The following is a 27,706-nucleotide window of genomic DNA, read 5'->3' on the forward strand; positions in this document are numbered from 1 at the left end:
CCGGGGAAGCACCGCGCCCTGTGGGTGCGGTGACCCAGCCCCGGTCCCGGCCTCCGCCGCCCGCCTGAGTCGGGTCGCGGTCCCCGGGCGCCCCGCCGGAGGCTCTTCCGCGGTCCCCGGGGGCCGGGGCGGGGCCGGCGCCGTATCCGCGCTTCCTGCCATCCCCCCCCCCCCCCCCCCCCCCGCTCCGGCCCGCGTGCCACCCTGCTCTGGGCCATGGCGGCGGTGGCTCGGGGCCGGTGCCTCCCTCGGGCGTGGCTCTGCAGGTGGGGCCCCGACTCTCCCCTGAGCCCCGAAAGGCAGCCGGGGGACCCCCGTAACCTGCCGCTTGCTCTGTGTTGCAGGAGGGCGGGGCCAGGCTGCGGCCGCCACTACCGCGCCGCGCTCTGCGCCGAGCTGAAGCAGCGCCTGGCCATCGAGGAGGTCGCCTCCCGCCCTGTCCGGCCTCACGAGGTAGGGTGGTGACTGGACCCCTGACGCCCCCTTTCACTCTCCCCTCGGCCGCCACACCACCCCCGCGGGCTTCGGTCCTGAATGGAATTCCTAAGTGCTCCGCTAGGGGGCGACCGGGAGCCTGGAGCTAAACTCCGTCTGGGCCAGAAGGGCCCTTTCGGGGTTCACAAAAAGGCCACAAGTGTTGAAGGAAGATTGCTCCCCCAAACTCAAATGCAGGCCTCTTGCGAAAGGCCCCAGAGCTGTTGCCTTAGAAACAGACAATTCTGATTTGCACACGACTTTGCACAACCCCTTGCAGGTTATTGGTTGAATACACAGAAATGGACCCCATCCTTGGCTTCCTCTTCAGCGTCAGCATTTAATGATCTGTCCTCCCTCTTCACCCAAACCAGTCCGGTAACGTCTGTCCTATAATTCTGAGTACGTGCCTTGTGCCCTGCTCTGGTGTAGTGCCGTGATTTGGGGTGGGATTAGTTTAGGATTGTGGGCATTTCCAGTGAAATGTGGAAGTCACTTTGGCGCTGCCTGGTGACCTCTCTGGTGACACGATGTCATCTCGAATGGAGAATGAGAACCTCTAACAAGGTGAAGCAAGCAGTGAGCCTCAGCGTCAGGGACCCCTGGTGAGAAGGAGCAAGGCGGCCACAGCGCTGAAGTGTCACTTCACTAGCAGGGACCCAGTTGCGAAATGGATTATTTGAGTGAGCATATCATGGCAGCTGATCTGCTTCCTGGGATTCATGTGCTGAAAGACATTTATTCTTGAATCATCCTTGAATCAAGGTGGAGTGGCTTGAGGACCTACGTGGGCCATGCATGTCAACAACTGACGTGTCATGCACACAGTGTGTGCAGCCTGAAGGCTGGGCTCTTTTGTTCTGTTCTTTGCCCAGACACTGCCTCGTAAGGAATTAGCTCATGGGAGTTGGGTCTCTGTGGGTTTACTCACCATCAAATCCTCATATTCTGGAATGGTGCCTGGCACATGGCAGACACTCAAAACATCGTTGAATGGATGCATTTTGTCCATAGAAATGTCTTCTCACCAACATGGCTTCCTCTGTACTAAATGGGAAATGTAAGCAAACAAAGACATGAACGTCAGCGATTCTTTCAGCCTTCATTTTCTCCTGTTTCTCAGCCCTCTTCTCAGCCTGTGTCAGAATCAGCTGGGGCTTGTTAAAACAGATTGCTGGGCTTTGTCCCCAGAGTGTCTGATTCCTTAGGTCAGGGTGAGGCCTGAGAATTTGAAAGTCTAAGTAAGCTCCCAGGTGACACTGAAGCTGGTGGTCTGGGAACCAGACTTTGAGAAGCACTGGCTTACAGGGTCTAGAAAAAGTGCTGGGTACACTGCCTCAGGTCTGCCTCTGCTCTAGCATGGGCACGAAGCACAGAAGCCGGGGATCTAGAACTGGCCTCCACCATGATTGCTGATCCCCAGAACAGCTGGTCAAGTTACCCTTCTGCTTAAAATCCTTTAATGGCTTCCCACTGTTCCTCCTGTGAAGACTCAGAACCTCCGTAAAGACGACATACCCTTGGACGGTGTGGACCCTGCTCTGTAGCCCCATCTCTTTCTCCTCTTTGTGCGCTAAGCTCACTGGTTTTTCTTCTGATCCCATCACAGGGCCTTTGCACATGCCATCATATTTGGTTGTGTTAGTTGTTCTTAGTTCAAGTGTTCCTTTCTCAGAGATGTTTTTCCTGACTTCAACAAAAGGTTAAATCACCCCATTATGCACTTTCATAGCACCATATATTTCTCTCTTTAACATTTTGTGTAGGAGTTGTAATTTAACACGTTAATCATCACAATTACTTGGCTGATGTCTCTCTTCTCCCATCCAAGTACTAACCAGGCCCGCCTGTGCTTAGCTTTTGAGATCAGACTAGATGGGATGCATTCAGGTGGGATGGCCATAGACAGATATCCGATATCTACTATACTCTTAGCTCCATGAAGGCAAGAACCTTGTCCATTGTGCCTCATGATTGCACACGGGCACTTAGTTCAGTCCTTGGCATATAGTAGACATTCAGGAAATATTTTGGTGCAATTGAATGAACTTTGTCTCCGTGGACAAGCACCACTCTGCTTGCTGCCCCCCCCTTTTTTCCCTAAAGATTTTATTTATTTATTTGAGAGAGAGTGAGCACGAGTGAGAGAGAGAGCAGGAGCAGAGGGTCGGAGGAAGAAGGAGAAGCAGACTCCCTGCTGAGCAGGGAGCCCGACCCAGGGCTCCATCCAAGGATCCCAGGATCATGACCTGAGCTGAAGGCGGGCACTTCACCGTCTGAGACACCCAGGCGCCTCCTGCCGCTGTGTTTCCTTTGCAGGTCAGAGTTGGTGTCCATTTCTGTGGAGTTAATTTTGCTGACATTTTGGTCTGCCGTGGTCAGTATCAGGAAAAGCCCCAACTTCCCTTCACACCTGGTGAGTACGAAGGGGCCAAGTGACTGCTCGGGAAGGAAGCTACAGAGTTTTCAGAACCGTGTGCGTCTCAGGCGCGACGCTGGTGGTGCTTACGTCCCCACAGTGATGTGTCAGATATGTCAGCCTCGCCACTGATAGGAAGCACTAGATTGTGAGCCCCCTGAGGGAAGGTTCTACGACTGTCTGGCCCCTAGCTTTAGCCCCCATCTTAATGTTGGGCCTGGCTCTTAGTAGATGCTCAGTAAAGATGTTAACGGTGCATAAATGAACTGTGAATTTCATTTAATAAGTGAATTTTTGCATATCATGTCCAGCAGATTCTGCTCAGAATCCTCATTGGTCCTCGTCATTCCCTTCCATTCCTTGTGAGTGCCTCAGTGTTGTTTTTTCACCGAAGGATCATAAACATCTGTTTGCAGCTAAAACTCTCAGTCATCAGAACCACATTCCCAAGGAAACCTAATATCAGAGGATCAGAAAGAGGACAAAGAGTTTATACATTTCTAGCAGTCCACTGTCTGATTTTCATTGTGCCCACTCTGATTACATTTAGCTCCTGAATATGTGGACAAATGATGGCTTTTTGTTGTTGACATTTAGTTAAAGAGATAGAAGTATAGCTTATTGTGTATAGCACATGTAGATTTTATACAGACATATACTATTAAGGATACAGTGATTGCAAAATAGCTGCTGTGTTTTGGCCTTGGGGTGTTTGGTTGTGTCTCAACATTTGGAACCATTTCCCTCTGTTTGTATTTGCTGACATGCTGGATGGGGGGAAAATGCCGTAGTCAATGGAGTTATTCCTCTGGCAGCGCAAGTGGGAAATGTATGATCATTAAATTCAGAAATTTTGGAGGTGGAAGAGGAAAGAGCAGACAATATCAGTTCATCCAAATTGAGCCAAGTACTGTATGAATAAATATAGTTCATGTCCTTGAGGGCCCCATAGTCTACAAGAGGTGACACAGAAACAGATAAATACAATATGATGAGCGCCGTAACTGGGGTGCTGTAAAGAGCCCAAGGCCCCAGTGAGCAGGATCAAAAGTACTTGTGTACCTGTGCCTCTCTGTGTTTTTGCCCATTCTTGAAATTTTCATTTGTAAATTGGTAAGACTGCTGTCACTTTTCAGGTTGTGAGCCTGAAATCTTAAGTTCACTTTCCTGGGCTTTGGGTACAACGCTCTTCCCGGGGCGGGGGGGGGGGGGGACGCTTAAGCCCTCTCAGCTCTAGAAAGCAGGTAGGATGGCCTGTTGATCAGGCTTTTCTCTTCTCCGTGGTGCTGGGCTTTATAGATAACCTAGCGTTTAAACCAATTGTTTTAGGAATGGAGTTTTCCGGGACTGTACTGGAGACAGGCGCAGATGTCAGCACAGTGAAAGAGGTAAATGAGTTGAAATCTAGGGAATTGATGTGTGTGGAGCCATGAGAAATGTGCTAACCTCATCTGTAGCCAGAGGGTCTTACTTCTCTTGGCCTTCGCCAACAGACACCAGAGGGAAACCGAGATGAAGGGGGAAGAAACTAATTCTGAATTGGAGGAAGGAAGCCAGTGGAAGTTCCTGGCTTCGTCAAACCTTTTATTACTAAAGAAGGCAGCACCTCAGGCTTCAGTTACTGAGAGGATAGAACATTCTCAAGTTTCAGCCTCTTGTGAAAAAATTTCTGGGATTTTAATTTATTTCAACTTTTTCCTTACTCTGTCCTGTCCAAAATGTGCTCATATTGTCTTGGCACCCTGGTGCGGGTATTGAGAAGATGGTTGAATTATTTACTAAACATTAACTCTGAACAGATGTGTCTTATGGGGTCAGAAAGAAAGATTTTCTTTCTTTTTTTGATTAATTTGGGAAGAGGTAAATGGCAAGGCCATGCATTTAAACAAGCCCTTAATGGTATTTTCTCTTCAGGGAGATCGAGTTATTGGCGTGAGTGGCTTTAATGGTATGGCTGAAGAATGCATCATTGACCAAAAGGTATCCCTAGCTCTCAATATGTCAGCTTGGAGATTGTTTTTCTCCTTTCTTTTCTTTAATCTCCACCTAGCTCTTTCCTTGTTACCCTTCTCTCCCCCTTCTTTGTATTTGTGTCTCAGCCAAGCACTTCTTCCTTTCAAATGCTAAAGCCCTTTTCCGTATCGGAGTGACAACCCTTGCACAGAGCTTTGTTTGTGTGGAGCCCTGAGATGAAGGGCATTTTGTTTTCCGAGTCCTGGAGCGACTGGCTGGCTGTTCAATTGGACCATAGGTAGTTTTGGTAGAAAAACTGGTTTGGGGCATTGAGCTGGATATAATAGGTTTCTCCACCACGTCAAGCTTGTGAAAGAGATAGTCTTGGGAAGGGAGCCAGCCAGGGTGGAGGGTAGGCTTGTACGGGGTGTGAATGGCGGCCCCTAGTGGTGCAGATTACACAGTTTTCCCCACCACTTTATTGAGGTAAACAGACATAGAAACATCCTACTCATTGATTACAGTACAGTTCCATTCTCTGAAACTTGATTCCTTCCTGAGCTAGATGCCAGCCTTGGGATTTGTGACGACCCATACACCCAGGTTGTCACAGCTTGCTTGGTTTTGACTTGTGGCGGGTTTTGGTTCCTGACAGGCTCGGTTCCTTTACAAATCAGTCGCTCAATCCGATCATAATGTTTCCTGAGCAGCTTTTATGGACAGGTACACGTGCTTAATCCCTACATTACTGTTATCTCTTTTTATAGACACTGTGGCGGATTCCAGAAAGGGTGCCCCTCCGAGAAGCTGCTACCCTGCCTGTATCTTATGGCACTGCTATTTTGGCTTTGGAACATCGGGCACGTACTCGGCCTGGGTAAGAGGCTTTGTAGACAGCCCAGTATCTCTTTCTGAGATCAGAAATGCCCAGCAAGACCTTGCCCCTTCCTCTCCCCTCCCTAACCTTTAGCTCTTGTTCAGTTTGTGTGAGGAAAGCCCAAAGGGAGGTAGTGACCCAAGATAGGGGTCCAGTGTCCGAGGAATGATAAGACTGTGAACTTGACCAGTATGAATTTGGGGAAATAGCTCTTTCAAGAACCTGGCCACTCTGGAGATCCCCTCCTAGAAAACCTTACATTTTCTTTTATTTCTTTTATTTATTTATTTTTTAAAAAGATTGTATTTATTTATTTGACAGAGAGCGCACACAAGCGGCAGGAGAGACAGGCAGAGGGAGAGGGAGAGGGAGGCTCCCTGCTGAGCAGGGAACCTGACATGGGGCTGGATCCTAGGACCCTTTTTTTTTTTTTTTTAAAGATTGTACTTATTTGACAGAGAGAGATACAGCAAGAGAGGGAACACAAGCAGGGGGAGTGGGAGAGGGAGAAGCAGGCTTCCCACTGAGCAGGGAGCCCGATGTAGGGCTCGATCCCAGGACCTTGGGATCATGACCTGAGCCAAAGGCAGACAATTAACGACTGAGCCACCCAGGCACCCCAAAAACCTCACCTTTTTTTTTTTTTTCTTAAGATTTTTTCTATTCATTTGAGAGAGAGAGAGAGAGAGAAAGCACGAGAGAGGGCAGGGTCAGAGGGAGAAGCAGACTCCCCACTGAGCAGAGAGCCCCATGTGGGACTTGATCCTGGGACTCCAGGATCACGACCTGAGCCCAAGGCAGTCGCTTAACCGATTGAGCCCCCCAGGCACCTGAAACCTTACAATTTCAGAGAGTTGGTTTATGTAAACTTGTTTCAGTCTGGTTTTAATGGAGCCCTGTGGTATTTGTTTCTGTGAGGCGTGGTTGGGTATGCCTAACTAGGTTATTTCAGACTCAAAGGTGCAGAAGTTTCCCACTTTACCTGAAATATATGCCTTTTGCCCTTTTCAGAGAGACTCAGAATTGCTCCAGAGAAGTGACTTTAATTGAGCGGTGGCTGTTCCTTGATCACCACTTTCTAAAATTCAGCAATGTTCAGTATGACAATGATTTTAGGACAGAATTTCTGAAGCAGAAATTGGAGTGGTAGCTGAAAGGAAGGGTTGTCCCTGTCACGAGGAAGAGGCTCCCTACAGAGAGTAAGGAATATTTTTTCCTGGGAAGTCTTCAGCTGGACCAAATCTGCACTGACCGAGCAGTCACGTACATAAGCCCACTCCAAACACTGAAGAACGGGTGTCCGTGAAGGGCTGAGTGAAATGGCCTTTAAGTTCTCTTCTTGCTTTTAAATGTTCATGAACTCATGTGATTGGATGATTTTTGAAGGTTTCTGAAGTCACGTTCCTCTTTCTCTGGCAGAGAAACTGTCTTGGTGACGGCAGCAGCTGGAGCCACAGGCCTGGCGGTAATAGATGTGGCAACAAATGTTCTTCACGCTCAGGTATTTGTGTGTTAGAGTCTCCGTTTAAAAAAAGTCGTGCCTCCAGTTTTCAAACATAGAATATATTCATTCATTTGTTCATAAATATGGTGGGCGAGGCACTGAGGTTATAAAGTAAGCCAGAGTAGGGTCTTGCCGTCTATTTGTCTACAGACTGGTGAGGGGACATGGGAGTGGATCACTCGTCCTTCCAGCCACCAGAACCTGGCAAGAGCTGACTTACTTCATGGCCTCTGCAGGTTCTGTTCCCTCTACCTGTAAAGCTTTTCTGAATTGTCTTGTCTCTCAGGAGATGTTAAGCTGTCCACCGCGCCCCCGCCCCCAGCTGTTTGTAGATTCTCTCCCAGCATCCCATGGTACACACCTTAGTGTGTGGTTAATCCTTTGCTTGGGTCATGATTGGATTACTGTCTCCCTCCTACCTGACTGGAACCCCCATGAAGGCAGGGACAGTGTGTGTTTGGCTCATTACTGTAGTCCCAGCCAGCTGGCATGGTAGCTAGACCATAGTAGGCACTCAATAACTATTTCTTGAACAAAAGAATAAACAAAGGAAAGAAAGACCCAAGTCTCTGCAAGGGCATCGCTCTGAGGCTGTGGGTGTCAGATAAGGAAGATTTCTTGGAGACAGTAGGCCTTTCAGGTGACTTCTGTAGGACTGGTAGCAGTTGAATAGAGGAAGAAGGGAGGCGAAGGCCATTGTAGTGCTGGGAGGGCATGTCAGAAAACAGACATGGGATGTCTCAGGATGTGTTCAGGGAGTTGCAAGTAGCATCTGTGGAGCAAAGCATCGGGGGGGGGTGGTGGTACGGGGAATGGTGGAAGATGACTCTAGGGACAAAGGCAGAGACACGATCATGAGGGGCTGAAGAGTTTGAACACTTATTGGAAGCTCTCAGGAGCCACTAAGGACTTTAAACAGAGAAGTACCGGATCATATTTGCATGTAGCCAAGTTCATTCTGGTAGCAGTGGGGATGCGAGATGGGGCAAGGTCAGGGGTGGTCTGGAGGCAGTAAGGCAGCCTCTTGGAGCCATCCAAGCCGGCGGTGATGATACTTGAACCAAGACACTGGAAGGGATGAATTGAGAGATACTGAAGTAGAAGAAAATAGAGTTTGATCCTCATACAGGTGAAGGAACAAGGACTTTGAAATTAGTCTGACCTACGTTCGGATTCCAGCGCTGCCTCTAGCTTAATTGCTTCAGTTACCTCATTGGTGAAATAAAGCTTTCCTCATATGGGGTCGTTGTGGGAATATTGAAATTACACGTGCAGTACGCCTGCTAGAAGGAATGGCATGTTGGTAAGAATCTCTTAAAAAGGGAACCTGTTATTATTAGACATTGAGTGGGAAGGAGCAAACTAGGTTAACTGGTGGATTTGCCGTTATTTCGTGGAGAACACGGGAGAGAACGACGAGCTCAGTTTGGGAAGCATTAAGTGAGGTTTCTGTGGTGCGTGCAGTTGGGATATCCAGAAGGCACCGAGATACCCAGGTTTGGAGATAATTGGATTGCTCCGGAATTTTTTCAGGGGGTGTCTCTCCTTTCTCGCATTAAGTTCTCTTTGGGAAGGACATGTGAGTTCTGAAAGCGATCTTAGCTACCAGGAGGCTCTCCATGGAATATTAACACATTTCATGTCAAAGCAAGGGCTTTTAGCACCTCTCAGTGGGGAGACCAAAATTAGTCTCCTTGTCTAGAGCCACTGACTGTTTACCATTTCTAGGAAGATAAAATTGCACCATTTGTCATGATTAGACATGGTAGGTTAAGTAGAGAGAAAAATTCACTTCGACTCCGATATTAAAATTAATTCAAGCTGTATATTCTTTCATAGCCATCATGGTTTGCAGCAAAAGCAAACAACAACAAAATAATAAAAATAACTTTAAAAATGTCATCATGCCGCCTACTTGGAACGGGTTATTTTGAGAACAACCTCCATTCACAGCATTTCATATCGTTTTCAAAGTGCCTCCACACCAATTATCTTACCTCCGAGCCTAACAAACCCCTGGAGATGGGTAATGTGTTTATTATCCCTATTTCACAGATAAAGAAAGTGAGACGCCAAGGGAGACGGGTTCGTGGCAGGTCTCGCAGGCACCCTTGTGAGAATTGAGACTGGCGTCAACTCCCTGACCCTAGGCTGGGGTCTGCCGTCTGTGCGCTATGTGAAGCTACTAGAGGGTTCCCCTGGGGAGTACTTGAGGGTAGCTGTCAGGTTCAAATAGTTAGGGGTGAGTTTGAAATCTTCTAAGGGCACTGATGATCTTGTGTGTTTGAATGCAAGTTCTCAGTGTCACCTTGGGGCCAAACTGCTCGGGCTGGTGGGTGCTATCCAGGGATAAGTCACCTCTAGGCAGTGCTTATGTGTTGGAAGCATTTCTGGAGACTTCCAAACCCCAGACCTGCTCACAGGATGGCCCATGGCCATGTTTGCCAGACTTTAAGCGTGGTTTTCTCCCAGGCAGATGGAGTAGAAAAGCATGGGCTTTGGAGTCAGGCAGCAACATTGGGTTTGAATGGTTGTTATACCACCTTCTACCTGTCTAAGCCTGGGTTCATGACTTAACCTCTAGGTCTGTGTCTCCGTCTATAGAATGGGCGTAATTATACTGCCCCTGTAATGTTCTTATGAGGTTTAAATACAATAAATGATTGTGTATGTTCAATAATAGATTCAATTTATCTAGTACTTTGTTTTCCAAGTGCCTTATGTACAGTATTCCATTTAATTTTTAAAATAAATCTTGTTTCACGGATGAGGTCGCTGAAGCTTAGGGAAGCTGGTGGGCAGCGTGGAGGTTAAAAGCGTGAATTCTGGAGATGGACAACCTGGGGTTGATCCCAGTTCTCCCTCCCACTAGCTGTGTGACCTTGAGCAAGTTACGTAACTTCCTTTGCTTCAGTTTCTTCATCTCTAAAATGGGGATGCTCGTAGTGTGCATAACATTGGGCTTTTAAGACTGAGTTATGAGTTTATGTAAAGCTTTGAGGAGTTCCTGGCACACAGTAAGCATTATGTAAGTATTAGTTCTTACTAAGTCATTTGTCTTAGGTAACAGTGCTAGTTGAGAGCAGAGTCAGGATTTGAACTCAGGTCTTTCCATCTTCAAGATCTTTTTACTGAATCATGTTTTACCCTCTGAGAAGCCTTTTGAGATCTCGATCTAGATTGGCTACCTCTCCTTTGCACTTTGCAACCCTCTGTACTTCCCTACCTTCACACTGCTGTATCTTGCTATCTTGACTCTAAGCTTGGGTATCTTTTTTTTTTTTTTTTTAAGATTTTATTTATTTATTTGACGGAGAGAGACAGCAAGAGAGGGAACACAAGCAGGGGCAGAGGGAGAGGGAGAAGCAGGCTTCCCGCTGAGCAGGGAGCCCGTTGCGGGGCTCGATCCTCGGCCCCTGGGATCATGACCTGAGCCGAAGGCAGACGCTTAACAACTGAGCCACCCACGCGCCCCATAAGCTTGGGTACCTTTACTACTTAACTCATAGTAGGTGCTCAGGAAATGATGGTTTCATCCATATTTGGAAAAGACTTTCTGAGTGTCTCCTGAATCCTCTCCTAGCTAGACACATTGGGGTTTTAGGATTCTTGGAACTGTGGATCCCGTGGCCAGTGGGTGTGGAGGGGCCAGTGTGATGGTGCTGTGTGCTGGCCCTGATGTGTGGGGTGGAGACTGATGCTAGGGCAGCAAGGTCACATTGGTTTCCTTGGGTAGTACCCTTTGGGGGGAAGCTGGGTAGGTAGGGTGAGCCCCTCTTGGTTCATATTCTGGATCATCAGAAGCTTTGTGTTCTCTGTGCAGGTGATAGCTGCAGCCGGAAGTGACGAGAAGTGCAAGCTGGCGATGCAGAAGGGTGCACAGTCCGTCGTGAACTACAGTCGGGGCAGCCTGAAGGAGGCAGTGAGGACCCTGGTGGGCAGTGCTGGGGTGAACGTGGCCATCGACACTGTGGGAGGAGATGTCTTCCTGGAGGCGCTCCGCAGGTGCGTACGGTGGACTTTCCAGAGGGGCTGGACCTGGGGGTCTGCTGAAACCTTTCCAGACCTGTCTTCCTTCTGGCCTTACTTCTTTTCCATTTTTGCTGCTCACTTTTCCTGTAGGCTTCGGCATCAACGGGAACAGCTGAGTGGGAGGGTGAAAAGGAATAGAAGCAGAGGGAAAATCAGGAAATGCTTAAATATAGAAAAACAAGATATCCAACTGGAAAATATCCAGAAAATGACTGCAGACTCTCTAGTTGGCAATATTGAATGCTTTAGAAATTATGCATGTGTTAAAGTCAGCCATGCCGGACCCCATTAACTACTTTATGTACGTAGTGTTGGTAATTCTTGGCATCATCATTCAGATGTTAGAAGGACCAGGGGGAGGGGTGGTGGCAGGTCCCTAGTTCACCATGCACCAAAGTACAGACTCTTTTGATCTCACTGGTTTCAGAAGCAGCCAGCGAGTTTTAGTGAGACTGTTATATCCACACCAATTCTCATTCTGTTTTTAACCAGAGACTCTGGAGTGTTCCATTAATACTGACTTCATTTCTCCTGTCGTCCTGGCAAGCACAATTTTCTGGTTTATCTCAGTTTAAAGTTGAAGAAACAGAAGCGGACAGAACAGCTTACCCACAGAAGGGACCCAGTTGGTTCTCTGGCCCCTGAACATCACTACACTGTGCTCAGAGAAGCAAAGGAAGGAGGCTATCGACTCCGTAGAGAGCCAGGACAGAGAGCTGCTAGCTCTCATGCCCCTCTTGCCTTCTGGGTAATGGGTAACAGTGTTATCAGAAGCGGTTCTCATTTCCCTCTAAAGAAGAAAAAGCAAAAAGCAAAAGCCAAACAAAGATACACACATTCTATATCAAAGATGTTACAAGTTTTTAAAAAAAGATATTTATTTATTTATTTATTTATTTATTTATTTATTTATTTGCCAGAAAGAGAGAGAGCATAAGCAGGGGGAGCAGCAGGCAGAGGGAGAGGGAGAAGCAGACTCCCCACTGAGCAGGGAGCTCAACTCAGGGCGGTATCCCAGGACCCTGGGACCATGACCTGAGCCGAAAGCATATGCTAACTGACTGAACCAGCCAGGTGCCCTGCTTATGGCTTATTTTTATGTTTTCCTGCAGAATCCAAAGTGCTATAGAATGATTCACCCCTGCCAGCTTGTCAGGTCAAGAGGAATTTCCAGCTGGGGGTTGCTTTTTTTTTTTTTTTAAGTTGTGGTAAAATATACGTAACTTATCATTTTAAACATTTGTAAGTGTGAAATTCAGAGGCATTAAGTATCCTCACAATGTTGTGTCCCTCTCCCCAGCGAGGACCCTGTACATGTTAAATGATAACTGCTCCTCCCCTCCCCCACCTCCCTGGTAACTTATACTTTTTCTCTCTACCAGTTAACGTAGATTGCTTTATTCATTCTACACTTTTTATTGTGATTTAAAAAATACGTAACATAAAATTTGCTCTATTAACCTTTTTTTAATAAATATATTTTCCCAAGATTTTATTTATTTATTTATTTATTTATTTATTTATTTATTTATTTATTTATTTATTTGTCAGAGAGAGAGAGAGAGAGAACGCACAAGCAGGGGGAGTGGCAGGCAGAGGGAGAAGCAGGCTTTCCACTGAGCAGGGAGCCCGATGTGGGGCTTGATCCCAGGACCCTGGAATCACGACCCGAGCTGAAGGCAGACGCTTCACCGACTGAGCCACCCGCGGCACCCCATATATTAACCATTTTTTACATTAACCATTTTTAAGTATGTAGTTCTGTAGTGTAAACTATATTTATATTGTTGTGAAACATGTTCATCACTTTTTCAACTTGCAAATCTAAAATTCTTTACCCATTAAATAATAATTCATATTTCTCCCTCCCCCCAGCCACTGGTAACCACCATTTTACTTTCTATGAATTTGACTACTCTAGATGTCTCATATAGGTAGAATCATACAGTATTTGTTCTTTTGTGACTCGCTGATTTTGTTTAGCATAATGTCCTCAAGGTTCATCCATGTCTTAGCATGTGACAGCATTTCCTTCCTGTTTAAGGCTGAACAATATTCTATTGTATGTATATGACACATTTCGTTTCTCCATCTCTTGGTTGATGGACATTTGGGTTGCTTCTCCCTCTTGGCTATGGTAGATAGTGCTGCTTTGAACGAGGGAGTGCAGCTATTTCTCCAAGACCCTGTTTTCAGTGATTTTGGATATAGACCCAAAGTGGCATTGCTGGATTATATGGTAGTTCCATTTTTAATTTTCTGAGGAACCTCCATACTGTTTTCCTATTGCACCATTTTACAACCCCACTGACAGTACATGAGAGTTCTGGTTTCTCTATATCCTTGCTAACACTGGTTATTTTCTGTAGTTGTTGTTTTTTATAGTAGCCATCCCAATGAGTGTGAATATATATATGTTCCTTTTTAAAATAATTTCCTTTCCTTGTCCTTTCTTCCCCCAGCTTGGCGTGGGAGGGCAGGATCGTGGTGGTGGGTTTTGCTGGAGGAACCATTGCTTCTGTTCCGGCCAACCTTCTGCTCTTGAAGAATGTCTCTGCCATGGGGCTATACTGGAGCAGATACAAAGAGCAGAACTTTCCCGTCTTCTCCAGAACCCTGTCCTCAGCTCTTCAGTACTGCCAGCAAGGGCGCATCCAGCCACACATCGGAGCGGTTTTTAAGCTGGAGGAGGTGAGACGCTCTGAAGGGATGGGATGTGGCTGACTAAACCCCAGGACCTAATCGGTGTCAAACGACTGGGTAGTTTCTCTCTGGGTTCCATAAATCCTCCTTTTATGGAATGAAAAGGTACAAATGCAGTGCAGAATAATGGGGTCTCACAGGCTGCAGGGGGACAGGATTTCTCCAGGTCTTCCTGGGTTGAATGGCGGTCGCCTCAGGCCCAGTGAGCCACCTGGGAGACTGAATTTGCGCAGGCCACGAAGGAGCTGGATTTCGAGGGCTCTCCTTACATCATTGGTTTCTTAAGCAGAGGGAGGTGATGTTACTTTAGAAAATCATTTACCCGTGTTTATCTGAACTCTGAACTGCATAACATACACGTCTAAGAAGGAAGCATTTAACTTGACCTTTGATTTTAGAAAACAGACGCTTTAAAGTACAACCAGATGATCTAGACTGAGGTTCTGTGAACAAAACACTAAATCGTGCCGCACGTCATAGGACTGTAATTCATCCATTAGTCACCGTAGTTAATTTTGTTGGCTCTTCACTCCCTTTTCTCATTCCCCCTCAGTCCCATTAATGTGGCTTAAACTTCCTCCGAAGTGTAATTGTGTGCATGCATATGCAATATGGTTGTAAATGTGAATCTGTTAGGCATTCACTGTGAAGTCCTTTTTTTTTTCCGTTTAATTTGCTTTAATGTTCAAAAAACTGTTTTGGTGACTCTAGTCAGCCGTTGATGGCGCCCCTGTTTTGTTCGTATGCAGATTAGGGGGCCGGAGCTGTCAGTGCCAGACTTCCTTGCCCACCAGCCTTCCGTTTTTATGTTTTTCCCTATAATGGGGCATATTCTTCTCAAACATGGTTTACTTTCTTCCTCTTCTTTTTCGTATGTCAGTCCAGAGGGTCGTGTTGGGTGGTAGAAAGAGAACCTGACTGGCCTTTGGATAACTGGTTGGATTCTACTTCTGGCTTTGCCTTCTCTAGCTGCAGCCCTGTGGAAGTCTCCTCTCCTTTCTGACCTACAGTCTCCATGCCTCTACAGGGGGGCCGCAGCCAGGATGTGGGCAGGTGGAGGGAGACCTGAGTGGCCTGGGCTCTGGGGCCCCCTCCGCGGCTGGGGTCTGAGTGGCTGCACATTTTTACCTTTCTGTTCTGCCTTTTGTGAAAAGGTTTTGCAGCTTACAAACTTGAAGATCACCTGTTTCAAGAATTTCTGAGTCCCCTTCCATCTTGTGGCTTTTATCATGTGTCTTGCGAGCTGAGGTTTGCTTTACCCGAGGCTCACGGATACCTGTTGACAGAGGATGAGGATAATAGGACAGGTGCGCAAACGCTGGCTGGTTTGAACCACCTTGTCTCCTCACTGACCTGTGTTCAGGTGCTGCTCAGGCAGGAGAGAAAGTCAGACGGGGATTATTGTTTTATTATTTTTTAAATTTTTATTTTTTTAAGATTTTATTTATTTGTCAGAGAGAGAGAGAGAAAGCAGAAGCAGAGGGAGCAGCAGGCAGAGGGAGAAGCAGACTCCCCGCTGAGTGGGGACTCGATCCCAGGACCGTGGGATCATGACCTGAGCCAAAGGCAGACGCTTAACTGGACTGAGCCACCCAGGTGTCCCTGAATTATTGTTTTAATCACTCACACTGAAGTTCTCTCTTCTCTTAAACACGAATTAACTATCTAATCACTAACCTTCTGTCGGCTTCCATTTGCCCTGCTGCTTTCCAATGAGGGCTCCACATACAGGGTTAATCTGGTTCTTCCCACTCTGCTGACCATCCTGCTACCTCTGGGCCCTCTGAGGAGACCGTTCTTCCTAATCATTTCATCTCATTCACACACCCTCCATTCACAATTTCTTCTCTTTTCCCCCCATATGTCAACTACTTAGAGGACTAGTGATAGAAGTGGTAGCTCCCAGGCGTTAGGTGCGTACTGTGGGCCAAGAACTGTGTTCAGCACTTTAACATCCATTTTCTCATTTTGTCTTCATAATGCTCCCTTGAGGTATGAGCCATTTTTATTACACTTTACAGATGAAGAAATCAAGACTCGTGGAGGCTAAGAAACCCACTCGGTATTATGTAGTAAGTGACAGACCTGGAATCCAGTCCAGGTTGGTCCGACGCCAGAACTGGGCTCCTTATGGCTATGTCGGACTCTCTCCTCAAGCAAGCCAGGAAGTTGCTTCTTAGAAACCTTATTCTAGAGTATGAAGTTCGTTCATCCACTGGAGAATTATCTATGTGAAAGAGCTGTCTTACAGTTAAAACTACCAGGACGCTTGACCTTTCCCAAGCACTAGCAGAATTTATATATTTTGTTCTTTTAAAATGAAGATGATTAAATGAATATATAGTTAATTTCACTTAACCTGGGTAATATTTTTCATGTAAATCTCTTAATGTTTTAGAACAAAATTATTTGTCAGAAACTGCCCGGGCTCAGAAAATGACCGCAAGTATATACATATAATAACCGGAGACACCAGTGCTTCCTAGCTTGATATTCTCCCGAATATATGGGTTTATAGGTTTGGCCTGATAGTCAGTATTAATAACTACATACTTCGTACCCTAGCCTGTGTAGTAGGCACGAGGTCTGAGCTCCCGTAGCACTCTGTGCGTTTTCTTTGTCTACTTGTAATTGTTCAGTGCTTGTCATTTCCATAGACCGTAAACTCCATGTGGGCAGGGGCACGCCTCTCTTTGTGTCCAGCTCCTGGCAGGTACTCATGTATCTGTCGAATGACTGAGGGCAGGAGGCTATCAGGTCAGACCACCTGAGGTCAGATCCTGGCCCTACCACTTAACTGGCTGTGGGCAAATTGCTCACCTCTAATGCTTGAGTTTCCTCATCTGTAACGAGGGCAGTAATATACTTTGCCTCCTAAGGTCGTTGTGAAGATTAAATAAGATAACACATGTAAAAGCACATAGCAAACACTTACTATATTGTGTAAAGCAAAATCTGGCTCGTTATGAAATACAGAGCTGAGCTTTCTCAGGTCCCATGAGCTGTAACACATTTGCGTGGACATTTCATGGGCAGGATTAGAGAGGCAGTCTTTAGATTTTGAATTTTAACTAGAATTTATTATTTCCTGAAGTGTAGCATCTGTGCCCGATGGGTGGGCCATGCGTGAACGCTGTCCTCTGTCCAGGGGATGGCCTTATTCGGAGCTGCCAAGTCTGCTTTCCGTAGGGAGATGCTCACACACGTCTCAACCAGACATAGGACTTACACCTCAGAGATCCGAACTTGTTTGTCAGGTGACGTCAGGTGAGGTCAGGGGAGGTCACCACATCAATAGATTTGATAGAAATTGTTTACTTGGAGTTTCCTGAGTGTATGTGTGGAATATTCTTAAAAATTAAATTACTCTCTTAAGTTTAGAGAGTACATTGATTTGAGTCCACTCTTCCAGACCCAGTATATAGGGTTCTCCATATCCGCCAGCGACACTTGCCCCAGGCCCTGGCCCCTTGCCACCCTTGTCTAGTGATGGCTCACACCACTGATCCCTGCTGTCATACAACCAGACCCTGTCCCTAGGGCCCATCTCCTAACACTTGGTGGTCGAGTGCTTTCCCTGGCGTGGGGGTGGGGGGTGGGGGCTGAGCCTAGGCAGGGCCTCCAACGTGCTCTTCAGGGTGGGAGCTGCTGCGGTCCTGGTATGCGGTGCTGATCCGAAGGAGCTATTGAAGTGCTGGCTTCTCCAGACATTGGATGCGGGGGTCTGGGTAACACAGCTGGGAAGGTGGGGGTGCGGAGCTTACTGCATGGGGTAGGATTTGACAAGGGAAAGACAGGAGACAAATTGTTGCCTTTGTTCCTCCTGATGGAGTGTGTCGACAAGCAGTGGGTTCTATATATGGCCTCTCTGGAGAGGTCCCCTGGAGCCGTGACTAGTTCCGGATCAGTAACACACACCACCTTCCTTGATTCACTTCACCTTTCCCACCTTTGCCTCCCTGGGGTTGCAGTGAAGCGTTAGGCCATACATTTTTTTCCTAAAGATTTATGTATTTATTTATTTATTTGAGAAAGAGAGTAGGGGGAGGGGCAGGGGGAGAGGGAGAGAGAGAATCCCAAGGAAAGTCCCCCTCTGTGTGCAGAGCCTGACCCGGGGCTTGATCCCACAAGCCTGAGATCATGACTTGAGCCGAAATCAAGAGTCGGTTGCTTAACCCACTGAGCTACCCAAGGGCCCATAAGGCATACGTTTTGACAAGGCTCTATTTTCTAAGGAACCCAGGCTGACACTTAGTTTTGAAGATTTATTTATATCTGTGTTTCATAATACACGGCTTGACTTTTTTCTGTAAAGTTAGGTTTATTGAGCCATCATCTACATTTAGTAAAATTCACTCCGAGCTTCGACAAACACATATAGTCATGTAACCCCCCCACTGCAATCACGATATAGAATGGTTCCATCACTCTGAAAAGTGCCCTTGTGCCCCTTGGTCATCACTCCCCTTCTCCTACCCCACAGCCCCTGGCAACCACTGGTCTGTTTTCCCTCCTCATTGTTTCGCTTTTTCCAGAATGTCATATAAACGGCGTCATACAGGAGGTAGTCTCTTCAGTCTGGCTTCTTTCAAACCTTGTGTAATACTTCTGAGGCTCACCCATGTTTTTTGTTTTTTATTTTTTGTTTTCAAGATTTTATTTATTAGAGAGAGAGAGAGAACATAAGCAGGGCAAGAGAGGCAGAGGGAGAGAGGGAAACAGGCTCCCTGCTGAACAGGGATCCTGATGTGGCCTCGAGCCCAGGACCCCAGGATCATGACCTGAGCTGAAGGCAGACGCTTCACCGACGCAGCCACCCAGGCGCCCCCCGCCCCGATGGTTTTGCATGTGTCAGTAATTTGTTCTTTTTTTTTTTTTTTCTTTTTCCTGCTGAAGAGTGTTTATTGTGCGGATGTTTCACCACTTACTTTTTCATTTATCAGTTAATAGTTGGTTGATTATTTTTAGTTTTTGGTGATTATGAATAAGCCTTCTATAAACATTCACTTGCAAGTTTTGTATAGACATTTAAAAAAAAATTAGGACTGGGATTTCTGCGTCACATGCTAAGCGTAGGTTTAATTTTTATAAATTTGCACAGACATTTAGTTGGCGTTATTTACAGAGCAGGTTTATTCCGCCCAGTCTCCAATGGTGCCTCGTTAACATCATTAGGTAAGAATGTCAGTTTAAAAGAAATCTGTGCAGATCCTACAAATGCCAGTTATCTGTGGTTCTCAGGAAGAGGCATGCTTGACTGTGTCCACTGCTCGCTCTCTCTCTGCCTTGTTACAAGCGCTTCGGATGCTGGGTCTACCGCCCAGGTTTTGAAGACACGGCCACTATTATCGCATTCCCACCAAAGCCCATACATAGCATGTGGGTTTTCTATTTTTTGGTGTATCCTGGGGGAGACGCTGGTGCTCTAGCATGCATTTTCTGTTTGTACACGTCAGGATTTTGTTTGTACTGATTTGCTGCTGTATGTTTAACTTTTAGTAAACTACCGACTACGTATCGGAGCGGTGGTATTGTTTTACATTCCCACCAACAATATATGAGAGTCTAGTCGGGCACCTGCCAGAACTTCACACTGTCAGGTCGTTTTCCTTCAATTTAGCCATTCCAGTAGGTAACTGGTGGTATCTGATTGTGGGTTTAATTTGCTTTTCTCTATTGAATAATGATCTTGAGTGTCTTTTTATATGTTTATTTGTCAGCTGTATCTCTTTTTTGGTAAAATGCATTGACTTTTAAAAGGAGATTCAGATCAACTTGTATTAGAGCAATGACATGATAAATATAATTCAAATGGGACTGTGTATCACTAAACATTTTTACCTTTTAAAAACAATCCCACTCAGTCCCAGGTATATTCATTCATTCATGAGTTCATTTTACTCATCAACTTTCATGGGGTACATTCTGTACGCCAGTCAATAAAAACGAAGACTTAAGGAATGTCTTTGTTTTGTCGGGAAGCTCTCAGGACAGGGTTATGATAAGGGGAAGGGATGGTTTCTAAGGAGGCATGAATCAGCATGATGTATTTAGGGAGCTATAGCTTACTCTGATTATTCCTGCTTGACAAGCTAATTAAAAATTCAAGCAGCGGAACCTAAAACAAAAGAAGTATCCTCACCCTGCCCCCACGTTCCGGGTTGCATATCTCCAGAGACAAATTTAACGATGGCTTCACCCACTGCAAGGGCGGGTTCTGGGAAGGGCCTGTGGATCTCTCTGGGGAGCGGGATGGAGCACTTCCCTCTCTGCAGCAGTAGAATGCAGAAGGAGGAAAATGTCCCCAGGCATCTAAATTAGCTGTCAAAAGACTCTGGTCTAGTGCCCTGCACTTCCCTTCTTAGTTTCTCACTCAGAGCCCTATCCTACTTACTAAGCATCCAGTTCTTCAGGCCACTGGCTGTCTGTTTTCCCAGCCTGTATAGAAGCCACAGGGTGGAAAGGGGACAGAGCTGGATTATTTTTAGAAGTGTCTACAATCACAGCAGAAGTGGCAACTGGACAGAGATGTAACAGAATGTCTGAAAAACAGAAGGGAAAATCACAGACGTTCAGAGTTAAGAGATTCCCAGATCATGGAACAAAAGTGTATGCTTCCTGCCAATATTATCTTTCAGAGAAGTTAGGTAAATGTGCCCCACGGTTTTATATTTATACGCAAAATGATTAAAAAGAAGCTCTGGCTCTTAAAGGGACAGCTTTCTTTTTATGTTAAGATTTACTCGTTAGGAGATTCCTTATTTCTCTAGGATGCCAGGTAAAAGAAGTATCACTATCTCACATCATGCTTGCTTTCCTGAGTATTTTCTGTCTTTGGGCTGTGACAGATCTCTGGGAACAAGCGGCTTCAAACTGACAGGGAGAGATGCTGCTGTGAGTTGCCTGAGCTGTGCCTCCTAGTGACAGGGCAGGGAGGCATGTTTCAAAACACGTGTCTTCGACCTCTTCCAGCTCCTTTGAGTATGTCTAAATTTGCATGGATTGGAAAGGTCTCTATAAGGCACGAAGACCTGCAAGGCAGATGTTTTTGAAACCAGGGATTTCGTGCTGCCGAGAATGGGATTTGTTTGATTGATTGATTGGTTTCTCTGCTTATTTTTACTTATTTATTTTTTTCTATGCTTTTGGGGAAGGATTTTAAGTGGGAAGGGTTGGTGATTCATTTTTCTCATTTCAAAGCACATTTGCATTGTTGGACCATCTTTTGTTTTTATGTCTGTGTATTTCTGGATGTCTGTATTTACTTATTCCCTTTATCCTCATGACCCACTACCATCCTCCACTCTTGTGTTTGATACGTGTCCTTGGATTTATATTTCCTTGTAAAACATGTAATTTTTTGTTTGCTAATTTATTTTCCAGTTACACAAATAACAGCACAGGGTTGTACTGTAGGCCTTATTTTGCTTCTTCATTTTGCACTCAGTGCTGTCCTGTTAAGATCGCCTGTGTTGCTGGTGCTGTTTCCAGTTCATTGCTTCCCGCCGCTGCAGAGACCGTGGTGTGCACCTGCTAGTTTACAGCTTGGCTTCGCGGTGATGCACGCTGGGGTTGATCCGGTTCCCTGCCACCATAATCAGCACTAGCATCCACAGTCTCACAGTCGGGACTTGTGCGAAGTTGCTTTGGAAGTATTTTCCCGGAAGTGGGGTTGTTGGGGCACAGGCTGTATGCAGACTGAATTTGACAGCAAACTGCTCTCCAGGATGACTTGAGCAGTTTATGCCCCTGCCAGCAGTGCGTGCGAATTCTTTCTTCGCCACCCTGTTGCTGTGTGGCATTGTCCTACTTTCTGATTTTTGCCAAACCGAAAGGCATAAACTGGTATCTTATTATTTTAATTTGCATTTCCCTGATTTCTAATCAATGTAAGCATCTCTTTATAGATCTGGTAAACATTCGGGTTTAGTAATTTAAGCCCTTTGTGCAGTTTTCTATAGGGCTTCCTGCCTCTTTCTTACTAATTTGCAAAAGTTCCTTGTGTAATCTGTAGTTCGCAAGTTTTAATGTGCACATGAAACACCTGGGGATCTTGTTAAGATGCAGATTATGATTTGGTAAAGGTGGGAGGGGGCTCAAGATTGCACGTTTCTAATAAGCTCCCAGATGATGCAAAAGCCTATGGTCCTTGAACTACCCTGTGAGTAGCAAGGTTCTAGATGTTAGTTTGAGACTTTGCAAAAGTCTGTCCTTCCAAATTTCTCATTTTTCTGTCGCCGTTGTCTAGGTTTCATGTAATCGAACACATCGATATTTTGCCTTGTGAGTTAGTGCTATTTGGGACATGTTTAAAAAGTCCTTCGACTGGGGTGCCTGGGTGGCTCAGTCGTTAAGTGTCTGCCTTCTGCTCAGGGCGTGATCCCGGGGTCCTGGGATCGAGCCCCATATCTAGCTCCTCCGCTGGAGCCTGCTTCTTCCTCTCCCACTCCCCCTGCTTGTGTTCCCTCTCTCGCTGTCTGTCTCTCTCTCTGTCAAATAAATGAATAAAATCTTAAAAAAAAAAAAAGTCCTTTGTCATATCTGGGCCACAGTGATCTTCTCTATTTTTCTCTACTAACTTTTTTAAAATAAAGATTTATTTATTTTAGAGAGAGAGTGAGCAAGTGCGTGAGCAGGGGCAGGGGCAAAGGGAGAGGGAGAGACAGAATCTCAAGCTGACTCTTAGCTGAGCAGGGACCCCGATGTGGGGCTTGATCCCAGGACCCTGATCATGACCTGAGCTGAAATCAAGAGTCGGCTGCTTAACCGACTGAGCCATGTGCCCCCTCTACTAACTTTATACTTTTATTTCACACATAAGGATTGAATCCATCTGAAGTCACCTCTGTATTGGGTATAAATTAGGTAACCAATTTTTATTTTTCCCCTTGTAGTGAGCTAGTTTTCCCAGACCAAATAGTTCGTTGTTTCTCCATTGAGAAGTGAAGCTTCTGTAAGAAAATGAAACAAATTCATCTTGTTTCAAGTTCACAGATACACTCTGCATTCTCTTCTATTCCCTAGGTTCAGATTTCTGTTCCTATAATGGTATCATACTGTTTTTATTGTTATAGCTTTGAAGTATGTTTTAATATCTGGAAGGATCACTCTTCCACCTTAGTTGTTTTTAAAAATTTGATTTAGCTCTTTGTGAATCTTTATCCTTTTAGGTAAATTTTGTGGCTTTTTTTTTAAGGTTTTATTTATTTGAGAGAGAGAGACGTAGCGAGAGAGAGAGAGAGAGAGAGAGAGAGTACACGAGTTGGGGGAGGGGATGTGGGACTCAATCCCGGGACCCCAGGATCATGACCTGAGCCAAAGGCAGACATTTAACCAACTGAACCACCCAGGCACTTTTAGGTAAATTTTGGAATAGATTTGGTTAGTTCCTAAAAAATATCTGGCTGAAATTTGGAATGGAATTGCATTGACTATTTAATTTGGGAAGGTATTGATATTTTTACAATGTTATCTTATTTGTGAACAGGGATATATTGCCATTTATTCAGATCTTTCATGTTTTTAAATAGATTTTAAAGTTTTTCTCCATAAAGTCTTGTGGATCATTCTTAGTTATGTTAATTCTAAGTACTTTACTGTTTCTTTTGCCTTTGAGAGTACTGTTTTATTTGTTATATTTCCTACTTGATTATTTTGATACAGAGAGACGTCAGTAATTTTTGTTAGCTGATCTCATCCCTCACGATCTTGCTGACCTTTCTTATTTGCTTGTCTGTTGCTTCGATTAATTTTTCTATGTAGATTATTCTATTATATGCAAATAATGACACTTCTATTTTCCTCCATTCTCTGTTTTTTTCAATTTTAATTTTTTGCATTTGTTATTTATCTTAGTAAATATCAGGAGACTTTGCTTTTTCAGCAGTTTTAGGTTTACAGAAAAATTCAACAGGAAGTATAGAGCACACTCATATATCCCTTCTCCTACCACCCAGTTTCCACTGGTGTTAACTTTTTTTTTTTAAAGATTTTATTTATTTATTTGGAGGGAGAGAGAAGGAGAGAGAGAGAGCACAGAGGGAGAGTGAGAGGGAGAAGAGGCCCCCCACTGAGCAGGGAGCCCGATGCAGGGCTCGATCCCAGGACCCTGGAATCATGACCTGAGCTGAAGGCAGACGCTTAACCGACTGAGCCACCCAGGTGCCCCTCCACTAGTATTAACGTCTTGCATTGGTGTGGTGCATTTGCTACAATTGATAAACCAGTATTGATATATTATTATTAACTGAAGTCCGTAGTTTACATTAGGGCTCACTCTTTGTGCTGTATGGTTCTACAGGCTTTGCCAAAACAAATGTATAATGTCATGTGTCCGTCATTGCAGTATCATACAGAATGGCTTCACTGCTCCGAAGAATCTCCTGGGCTCCACTTATTCACGCCTGCTCCCTACCCCAACCCCTGACAGCCACTGATCTTCTTACTGTCTCTACAGTTTTGGCTTTTCCAGAAGGTCATATAGTCGGAATCATATAGTATACAGCCTTTTCCGACTGGCTCCTTTTACCTAACAGTCTGCACTCAAGATTGTCCCGTGTCTTTTCGTGGCTTGATGGCTCCTTTCTTCCTACCGTGGAATGACATTCCATTGCCTGAATGGAGCACGGTTTGTTTACTCATTCACCTGCTGAAGGACATCTCGGTTGCTCCCGAGTCTGGACAATTGTGAATAAAGGTGCCATAAACATTTGTGTGGACCTAACTTTTCAGTTTATTACCTCGGAAGGTGATTGCTGGATCACATGGTAAGATGGTGTTTAGCCTTGTGAGAAACCACCAAACTGTCTCCAAAGGAATCCATTTTGGATTCATTGTATGATACAATCCCACCGGCAATGAGTAAGAAGTTCCTTTTGCTCTTCCTTGCCAGCATGTGCTGTTGTCAGCATTCGGGATTCTAGCTCTTCTGAGAGGTGTGTGGTGGCGTCTTGTTTTTGCGTGCATTGCCCTAATGACATACGACGTGGAACATCTTTTCATGTGCTCTTTTGCCGTCGGACTGTCTTTACTGATGAGGAGTCTATTCAGATTTTTTGCTGCTTTGTAATGAGGTTGTTGGTTTTCTTATGGAGTTTTTTTTTTTTAAAGATTTTATTTTTAAGTCTTCTCCACACCCAACACGGAGCTTGAACTTACAACCCCGAGATCAAGAGTTGCACGTTCCACTGACTGAGCCAGCCAGGCGCTCCAACTTATGGTTGAGTTTTAAGAATTCTCTGTATATTTTAGGTACAAGTTCTTTCTTAGTCATGCATTTTACGAAGATTTTCCTCCCAGGCTGTGGCTTGTCTTCTCATTCCCCTGAGTGTTTTTTGCAGAGCAGAAGTTTGTAATTTTATGATGTCCGACATACCAGTTTTTTCTTTGATGGATCGTGCTTAGGTGCTCACTACCGATCTAAGGGATGTGGATTTTTTTTTCCTGTTTCCTTCTGAAAGTTTTATAGTTTTGCCTTTTACGTGTAGGCGGAAGATTAATTTTGAGTTAACTTTTGTGAATGATGTAAGAACAGTGTCTTGATTCATTTTTTTTGCATGTGGATGTCCAGTAGTTCTAGCACCATTTCTTTTTTTTTTTTAATGATTTTTTATTATATTATGTTAGTCACCATACAGTACATCCCCGGTTTCTGATGTAAGGCTCGATGATTCATTAGTTGCGTATAACACCCAGTGCACCATGCAATACGTGCCCTCCTTACTACCCATCACCGGTCTATCCCATCCCCCCACCCCACTCCCCTCTGAAGCCCTCAGTTTGTTTCTCATAGTCCATAATCTCTCATGTTTCATTCCCCCTTCTGATTACCCCCCCTTTCTTTATCCCTTTCTTCCCCTACCGATCATCCTAGTTCTTATGTTCCATAGATGAGAGAAATCATATGATAGTTGTCTTTCTCTGCTTGACTTATTTCACTTAGCATTATCTCCTCCAGTGCCGTCCATGTTGTAGCAAATGTTGGGTAATCGTTCTTTCTGATAGCTGAGTAATATTCCATTGTATATATGGACCACAACTTCTTAATCCAGTCATCTGTTGAAGGGCATCTCGGCTCCTTCCACAATTTAGCTATTGTGGACATTGCTGCTATGAACATTGGGGTGCATATGGCCCTTCTCTTCACTACGTCTGTATCTTTGGGGTAAACACCCAGTAGTCTAGCACCATTTCTTGAAAAAACTATCCTTTCTCCATTGAATTCCCTTTGCTCCTTTGGTAAGGATCAGTTGCTTGTATTTGTGGGTTTATTTTTGGGCTCTAATTTGTTCCATTGATCCGTTTATCTATTCTTTCCCCGGTATCACACTGTCTTGATGACTGTGGCTGCTTCTTAATTTACGTTTTATAAACTTGTACTTCTAAAAAAAATAGGATTTGAGGTGGATTGCGATTTCAGTTACACTGGACACAGGAGAATTTTAATAAAAAGATAAAAATTGTAAAATATCAAACTATTGATTCTTCTGGCAGTGGCTGTATTCTTTCAGAAACTAGAACATGCAGAAATATTGCAATAGAGTATGGACAGGCCTGAGGACTTTTTACCTGCTGTCATTTATCTGACAATATTGAAAACTATACTTTAGACAGAAAAATTTCGAGGTTGGGTTATTCTTAAATATTATTGTTTTCCTTTGAGTTTGTGGTGATTAATTATTTAGTTAGTATTGCATAGTTAGCTCTATATACGTCATTGGAGACACATCTTGATATCTGAGCTATTTGAAGACTCAAACTACCAACAACTGTTTGTTGAAATATGCAAGCGTGACCACATTTTTTTTTGAATTTTTTTAGGTCAACGATGCTTTCCTTCATGTGATTCAGCGCAAATCCACGGGCAAGGTGCTTATCTCCCTTAAATAAATCCTCACCTCAGCAGCAAACTCAGCGTGTCCAAATCCAAACTCATTATCTTTCCAAAAAACCTCATTTCCCTCCTGTGTGTCTAAAGGTGTTACTACTTTCCTTATTAATCCAGATTCAAAGTCTTTTAGAGTCACCGTTGATTCTGTTTTCTTTTTCCTCATAATCAGTGTGACATACGCTTTATTGCCCTAACTTGGATGTCTTTGAGAGTGAAAGGATGCTATTAGTAGTGAAACCAGGAAGGCAGGTGTCCCAGGCAGAGCGGGGGGTATGGTCATCCTGTTCGTAATACGCCAGTGGCCGGGCTCTGTCATCCCGGCCTCTAAGGCAGCTCCACCTCCTTATCCTCTTTTCCATTCTGCCCAATTATGTCTCATCTGTTAATTCCAGTAACTTCCTAACTGGCTTTCCCACCTTTAAACTACCCCCACCCCTCCATCCTTGTTATGCACTGTTCCCATCGTGCCCTTCCCAAAGCACAACTATGACTGTGTTTGACTCAAAACCCACAATGGCTTTCCATTGTCTCCCTGGTGGAGTGTAGACTCTTCAAGCCAGTATTTTTTTATGTCCTTGATTTTGCCCCTCTGTGCTTTGCGGCCTTACGTTACACACTTCCAGCTCCTCTGTACGCTCTTACATTTCCTGCCAACCCTCCTTTGCTCTGCTCAGGTTCCTCAACTCCCTTATCTCTGTGAAACATAAGCCCTCCTGACCTCCAAGGCTGACCTCTGCCACGAATGAGCCTGTCACTTTAGGAGGACGGTCATTTCTTCCCTTCCACCTTCCTGTAGCTTTTTCCTCAGAATTGGTTACATTCTGCCTTGCACCGAAGGGAACAGCTGGGCTAGTT

General features: G+C 45.1%; 1 protein-coding gene across 2 annotated transcripts; it reads left to right on the forward strand.

Moving 5' to 3' along the window:
- The first annotated feature begins 187 nt into the window (after positions 1 to 187).
- Positions 188 to 26,925, forward strand: LOC123801332 (protein Cryzl2-like). 2 transcript variants are annotated; one of them, XM_045811318.2, is made up of 10 exons: positions 188 to 266; positions 345 to 453; positions 2,794 to 2,890; positions 4,223 to 4,281; positions 4,808 to 4,873; positions 5,614 to 5,723; positions 7,143 to 7,224; positions 11,051 to 11,232; positions 13,722 to 13,950; positions 26,782 to 26,925. In XM_045811318.2, exons 1-10 carry the CDS (start codon positions 217 to 219, stop codon positions 26,848 to 26,850), a joined length of 1,053 nt encoding a protein of 350 aa, XP_045667274.1. In that variant the 5' UTR covers positions 188 to 216; the 3' UTR covers positions 26,851 to 26,925. The 2 variants fall into 2 exon arrangements, with proteins under 2 accessions (XP_045667274.1, XP_087714773.1); XM_087858647.1 differs by having other exon boundaries at positions 191 to 453.
- Positions 26,926 to 27,706: the final 781 nt, after the last annotated feature.

Source organism: Ursus americanus, chromosome 2 (genome assembly GCF_024610735.1).
Source record: "Ursus americanus isolate L20-20 chromosome 2, mUrsAme1.1.p, whole genome shotgun sequence".
Classification (NCBI taxonomy): Eukaryota; Metazoa; Chordata; class Mammalia; order Carnivora; family Ursidae; genus Ursus; species Ursus americanus.